At 37.3% G+C, this 7416-nt stretch overlaps 1 protein-coding gene across 1 annotated transcript in view; it reads right to left on the minus strand.

Moving 5' to 3' along the window:
• Positions 1 to 3456: 3456 nt before the first annotated feature.
• The window catches only part of dalrd3 (DALR anticodon binding domain containing 3), an 8737-nt gene continuing 4777 nt past the window's right edge, over positions 3457 to 7416 (minus strand). Inside the window, exons 7-13 of the mRNA XM_014001765.1 lie at positions 6460 to 6518; positions 6243 to 6325; positions 5976 to 6102; positions 5411 to 5469; positions 5207 to 5323; positions 5042 to 5110; positions 3457 to 4845 (exon numbers count right to left, since the gene is read on the minus strand). Of these exons, the coding sequence (XP_013857219.1) occupies positions 4726 to 4845; positions 5042 to 5110; positions 5207 to 5323; positions 5411 to 5469; positions 5976 to 6102; positions 6243 to 6325; positions 6460 to 6518 (634 nt within the window). The 3' untranslated portion in view covers positions 3457 to 4725. The remainder of the gene's footprint in view (positions 4846 to 5041; positions 5111 to 5206; positions 5324 to 5410; positions 5470 to 5975; positions 6103 to 6242; positions 6326 to 6459; positions 6519 to 7416) is intronic.

The raw sequence follows: 7416 nt of genomic DNA on the forward strand, positions 1-7416 counted from the left end.
GTGTGTGTGTGTGTGTGTGTGTGTGTGTGTGTGTGTGTGTGTGTGTGTGTTGTTACATCAATACCTTAAGCTAAGTGAGCAGAAAAACAATATAAATGATCTATAAGCAGGTGATACTACTTTTGGTGCACAGTGTTCGTTATAGTGATGCTTGTAATGTTTCAATGTATTAATTGATGCATCTTTGATTATTTTGTTTATGTTTTGTGTTTTTAACACATTTTGTAAATGCTTTCTAGCAGAATAAGCGTGTATAAATGTGTGAGCTGTGTTGAACGGAGACAGCTGCAGCTGACGGCTCATTACTGGAGCTTATAGAGACGTTCGGGGAGTGAGGCAGCCTATTAGAAAACTATTTGGTGAGCTTTTAGCATTTATTGGCTGTTGCTGATGGTTTAGGATTTGCAGTTTATGCCTTTTGAAATGTTATTTTTCATTTGTGGATTTATTTTTTCATGAGACCTTGCAGCTCATAACCACTCACAGTTCCAGCAAGACAAACTAAAAGGCAGAAGGGTTTGGATTGTAATGAAATGTTTGGTATTCTTTTCAACAACTTGGGGGGGGTTGGATTACTGCTGACTTGAATTTTTTCCAACTGAATAATTTGTTCCTGGAAAAAAAAAAACAACGATTTCAGCAGAATCCCCTTCATTTTTTCAAGTTACATTTGATGGCCTTTCATTGTGTTTGATACTTAAAACTGTGTTTTATGCGCTGTTGGACTGAGTTAATTAGAAATGTTCCAAAGCAAACATAACCCCACAATGTTCAGTTATCATCTTCTCTTTATTGGAATTTCCATAATTGACTTCATGCTCTCTTATTCAAACAACATGTTAATCACTGCTCATGACCTCAATCATGACTAAATTCTCCACTAATTGCATTAATATTAAGACGGTTAGTTAATTTATCTGTTTGCAATTAATTAAAACAAAGCAAATTACAGTTGGCATAAAATTAATATGTCTACCCTGACTCATCATTTTTTTTCTTTGTAATTTCCTCCCATGAATCAACTGCTCTGTCAGTGATCATTTATTGATCATAAGAATAGAACAGAAGGACCACATGTGATGGAATCATGTTTGTTTTTACTGGGATCTTTTCTGGTGTAGCTATAGGCTGTTGGATCAATAAACCATAATGGGACCAAAAGTTATATTGTAGTAAGAAGGAAGGGGATTTCTGAAGTATTGGTTAAGATTGTGAGCTTTGGTTAAGTTAAAGTTAGAGTTTGTTCGGGAAAAAGTCATTGAAACTCAATGAAATGTCCAAATGGGAAAAAAGCTATACAATCGTGTGTGTGTGTGTGTGCACGCGCGCGTGTGTACTTGCTATTGTTACCTTTTTTAGGACAGTTTCTGGTGTATACACCTTGTCAAGACCAGTAGTCCTAATGGGGACCAAAGACCAGTCCTAATATGGTGGAACCCCATTTTTGGGTTGGGGGTTTTGTTTAGGACTAAGGTGTGAATTGAGTTTAGGTTAGTTTTAGGGTCAGGTAGGTACCTGTGAGGTTAGTTTTAGGGTAAGTGTTCAGGGTTAGGCTATAGAAAGTACTAGAAATGAATGAAGTCAATGACCGGTCCTAATAAGAATAGAAATGCAAACTTGTGTGTGTGTTTGTAAATGATCTGGCTCAGAACATCAGAAAGAAAAAGATGGAAAAGAGAAACCAGCTGGTCGATTCTTTCCTCCAGCTACCTTATTAAATTGGCAAATACAACATGTTGGTTTGTTCCACTGACTTAATGATAGAAATAGAGAAAAAATTATGAAGAACAGAGGGAAATAAACTAACTAAGATAGATCAAGCTGAAAACAAAAGAGAGAAGAGACACTGACTAAAAGCCAGAATATTTTTGACTGAACAGCCTCATGAATAATAAACTCCTTATTTTTTGTACAACAGTACAAACCAGACATTCATTTTACCCTCTGTCCACTGACTCCATCCAAAGCTGACTGCTGGCCCTGGAAAGCTCGACTACAGCTGGCAATTTAGTGTGGAAATTTAATGGGTTTTATTCAACTGTTGCTTTCAGATGTTGAATCATAGCCTCAGGGGGATTCCTAAATGTAAATAATCATGTATGCACAGGAGGCAATAAAACACAGCCCAAAAAGGTCATTTTAGATTTATTCATATTTGCTTTTATTAAGCTAGTCAATTTTTGATTTCCTTGAATAAATAAAGGTCAAAACGGTCAACTGATTAAGAGCCAGAGGGAGGGAAGAAGATTTAAGAAGGAAAAACAATTGTTATAGACAACAGCTAAAAAGCATGTCAGTGTGTCGACCTGTGTGACCAAACATTTTTGTGAGAGATTTTGTCATTAACATAGTTATTAATTTATTGTAAAAACATGTCAGATAATCTGTGAATCAGATCTGGTTCAGATGCTGTTTATCTATTAGTTTCTATGGAGGCTGTGAGCCGTTGCTCTGTTTGGTCTGTTTCTGCTCCTCCATGATGTCACAGACACTACCAGTGGACAGGATGGGCAAAGCCTATGTTTGCTTACAGTAATGGTGTTTTCCATCTGGCTACCTTTTGGCTGCTAAAACTTTAGATTTTGTTAATAGTTTAAAGAACCAAAGTCAGTCAGTGGAACTGTACTGTGGCTGTAAGTATTTATGTGTTTTAGCCACTAAGGAGAGTTGTGATTTAAGAAGAGGATGATAAAACACTCAGTAGACCTCTAAAAAAAATGTATCCCCTCTCGTCTGAGATGATGGTTATGCCCTTGAATAAAGGCACCAGCAAAATATCTGGTTATCTCCTGTTTTTGTTAAACTGTCTGCTGGAGCTCTTGTGCTGCACAGAGAGGCTGCCTGTCACTGTGAACGTGASTTGAGATCTTCTCCTCATTGGTCAAGTCCACGAGGTGGGTCAGGTGACTGAGATGGTTGCGTAATGTCAAGCGTCGCTTTTGTGAAATTGTAGGAAACTTCCCTCCATCTCAAAGTAGTGGGTCTTGTTTACCAGATTATACTGATGCGTTTTGTTTTTATAGCACAATGTGAAGGAGTGTCATTGACAAGAGGACATATGTATTTGTAGTTCTATGTGCATTTATACATCAAAATACACTTAGAATTTGAAGTATTGAGTATATTTACTATATATTGCAATAATTTTCTCTGTATTTTGCCGGACTATGGTAATCCTGGGGTCGTAATGATGGGGCCCTTGACTATTGTTGCCCAGGGTACAGCCAAGTGTTAATCCAGCCCTGGGAACAGGTTAAAATGATGAATGGAGGGATTGAAGGGAACTGTAGTGAGGATGTAAGAACGGATAAACGATGGGTGATGGTCAGATGTTAAGGCCTGGAGGCGGGGGGTGGGGGTGGTTAGAATGAGACGAGCGCTGATGATGTAAGTGATCATCATGCATCTGTCATTAGCGTAGCAGCAGACTGAATAAAAAAAAACAAGGAAAGTTCCTCTTTGTGCAAATCCTCTGCTTTAATACTGTTGCAGTTTCAGTGGCAATGAGACATGTTGCCTTTTTCAGTAAAAAAAAAAGGTAAATCAAAACAACAGCCATACAGTACATCAATGGATTAAACAATTTCATGCTGTGAAAAGTGAACTGCTTAAAAGCTTTATGTTAACGCTACAACACTTTTTGTTCTGAATTGAAATATACTGTAGACTTAAACTTAAGCCACTTGCAATAAAAAATGTTACAGACAGAAAAAATAAGCTAAAACACTTTTTGTTTACTGAGGGTAGGTAATATTTTAAACTCAAGTCTATTCTCTCTTTTCATACATGTATAAATAGGATTTTGGCATCAAACTCTTATAGGTTTCATTCTGTTTCATGCATTCCCAATCCTTGTGGCACAACGTCCTAAATACTATTTTTATCGATAACATTAACAGCAGCTAATATACACAAATGATTGATTTGTCAAGCAGGATAACCAGGACTGGGTGACGGGCTTTAAAAGTGAAAATAAAATAAACAATTATTAAGACTCAGATGCACAATATACAGAATGTACACATATCTTTTTATTTTTAAATTGATAATAAATATACCTGTGGCACCGATAAATACAATGAGATGGAATCTTCAACCGAAAGGAAAAATAAAGCACTTTTTTTCTTTTTTTGGCAGTGAGTAAGAAACTTATTTTAAAAAAGGATTTTTTTTTTTTTTCAAAAAAAATGGTGTGTAAATGGGAATAGCTGGGGGCATTTATAATGCTTTTGGCACCAAAATCAAAGTAAATGTCACTCATGTTTTCAAATTTGTGAGTTAAAGACAGAAATCAATTGTGTTGCTGCATAAAAAATACTGACTTGACTAAGTGAACTGTGTCACATGGGTCTGCTGGAGAACTAAAGTTGTAATTCCAAGAACGTGCAGTCGAAGTACACCTTAGAAATAAAAGGATGATGAAGTTTAGGAACACATTTTGCTTTCTGGCTTTTCTCATCACTTCTTTCAAACTGCAGCCAAGAAATGAACTGGTCAGAGAACATCTGGTAAATTATGCCGACATCTTTGAAACATTTACGGTTCTATTCCGTCCACCTACGAGCACGAACAAACGAGGCGGTCGGGTGAAATCCTATAATTAACAGGAACGTTGGCAGAAAGGTGAGAGCGTCTCAGCTGTTTACGGAACACGCTGGTGAACGCGCTGACGGCGGGTCGTGGAGGTGAAGCTAACCGTGAGGGATGGGACGATTATTGCTGAAGCTATAGCTGCCTGATGGGGGGCAGGTTGAGGGTCTCCAGAGCGCTGTGGTAGAGTTCCCTCAACGCTCTTAACAAATAGAGACGACAAAACATCTGGTTGAAGAGATGAGGCAATGGTTCCTGGAGGGGAGAAAAACAACATGAATAGAAATGTTATTATTGTTTCAATCTTAAACATGAAATCTAAGTAAAATATTCTCACAGAAACGTAAAAACAAAACCCTCCTGTAGTTTAAATTGACATTATTTACTGTATTTTATTCAACTCATGTAATATCTTCTATTTAAACATGTAAAAATATGAACATGTTCTCACCCCGAGCACATGGACTCTGTTGTAGTACGAACTGAAGTCTTTACTGAGAGACACAAGAAACTTACAGATCTGAAGGACACAAAAACTAACGTTAGATAAAAATAAATCTGTAGCAACTGGCTGTGTTTGGTTAGACATGACGGATGCTTTATTTATTATACGTGCCTGTTCAGTCTTGACGTTTACTCTGGCCCCGCCTCCTTCACAATCCAACGCTTGTCCTGATTGGTCGAGCAGCTCAGAGAACGGAATGAGGTAATTGAACAAGAGAAGCCACTCGCCCTGTCAAAGAACACACAGCGATATAGCTTAATCAGCACTGCTAAGCTGCTAAAACAAAACAAATAAATAAATAAATTTGTGTGGCACCTCTTCTTTGAGAGCAGAAAAGTCTAGTTTGGAGCCTTCTGGGATTTCTGGATACAAGCCTGCAGATAAATCAGTAACAATTAGGGGTGCGACGATACAGGAAATTCACGGTTCGGTTCCGTTCGATACTTTAGTCTCACTGTTCGACATTTTGTCGATACAAAGAAGAGAAATTTCCGTGCCCTTTTTAACTTGAATTCATTGAAATTAATTATAAATATTTGTTTAACCTCAAAAGTAGTTTTTAAATTAAACGTTGCTGAAACAGCAAGTTTCTCAGTGGATCTGCACTCGAAAATGCAGCCTAGGTAGAGTAGTCGAACACAGATCCACTGATCCTTCAACATAGAGCATCCTCAGAAGACAAGTTGATAAAATATATTTTAAAAATCTGTATTGTTCGATATATTGCGTGTATTAAACCTAAAGCACTGTATTGAACAGTTCGATACGGTACATGTGTTGTTGCACCCCTACAAATAATATATATGATCAGATTGATACGATGATCAGCAGCCTTCCCTCCTCCTCGATCTCAGGATTAAAATGAGTCACCATCTCTCACCTTTCTCCACGCCCCTCTCATAGCTGTCGAACAGAGTGTGCAGTCTGGCACAGTTATACATCACAAACACGCCTCCTCTGGGCCCTTTGGTTGACACGCCCCCTTCTCTCTGGACGTCCAGCGTCACCTAAACAAACGTCTGTCAATCATTCTGCAGAATCACTGACCTCTTGGCGGGTTTTAAGGATTGTTTGGATACAGAGAAGTGATGTTAATCTAGATATGCATCTGAAGAAATAAAGAACGTCAGGGATCCAGTTCACTCACGGGACTTGTGTGAACAGTTGACAGCAGCTCAAATCTGACCGTGGCAGAGGTCATCACCTTGATGATGTCATCCCACACCTGACCTACAAGAGACGTCTAATGCCAATCAGCTTTATTTTGCTTGCAGTTTCTCAACAGAATGCATCATTTACTTAGAGTTCATCAGTGAGAAATATATTAAACACACACGTAGCTGTGAACACACACACACACACACCTTCTACTTTATCTCCATATTTCATCTCTGAGGCTTCCTTCATCTGACCTTTTCTCAGCCTAGAAAAAATGAGAGCAGAGTTTTTAATACAGCTTACACTGACATTTTATTTAGTAATTTTGAGAAAACAGAGTTGCATAAAACTTGTTTTATAGAAAAAAAGCGATTAAGATTTAAAATATGCAAACATTTAAAAATAATTAAAGAATACGGGGGTGTCAAACTCATTTTCACCGAGGGCCACATGAGCGTTATGGTGGCCCTCAAAGGGCCAGTTGTAGTTAACTTTGACGTTTCATGTTCAACTTTGACTAAACAGTGTTTTAACATGACCTCTTTTAAACACTGATAAGAACTAAGAGTACACCTGACTAAATCTGAAATAAATGATACAGATATATTATTAAAAGTAAAATTAATAAAGTTTTACTCACTGATGAGAGTCTAGTGAGTAGCTGCTATCTTGAATTCTGAACTCTCCCACTTTCTGACAGGAAATTCCCAAGGATGATAAACATGCATTTTTGCACTTAATCATAAATTTACCACTGATATAATAATAATTTTCATACAAAGTAAAAAATAAAAATAAATAAAAATTGGGGGAGGGGCAGACCTTGAGTTTGGGCAGACCTTTTTGACACGTGGCCTAATACAAGAGGAGATGGATTTTATGAAAGAAAAATAAGATTTTTTTGTGTAACGATTTTTGAATTTTCAATTTAAGCTTCACACAAATGCAGCAAGTTGCAGGGATTTGTGCTTAAAGATATTTTAAAGATACTTCGACAACTAATAGGAGAAAAGTCCTGCAGGTAAATCTTACTTCATTGTGTCTGGTTCAACCTAAGCATTGAATTTATTAAAGGGATCCACGGTTAGTTGTAACATTAGACTTTATTTGATAAACATATATTTTAACTGTAAAATAAAGACTGTAAAAATACTGTAGGATGT

Source organism: Austrofundulus limnaeus, unplaced genomic scaffold, assembly GCF_001266775.1.
Source record: "Austrofundulus limnaeus strain Quisiro unplaced genomic scaffold, Austrofundulus_limnaeus-1.0 Scaffold10, whole genome shotgun sequence".
NCBI classification, from domain to species: domain Eukaryota; kingdom Metazoa; phylum Chordata; class Actinopteri; order Cyprinodontiformes; family Rivulidae; genus Austrofundulus; species Austrofundulus limnaeus.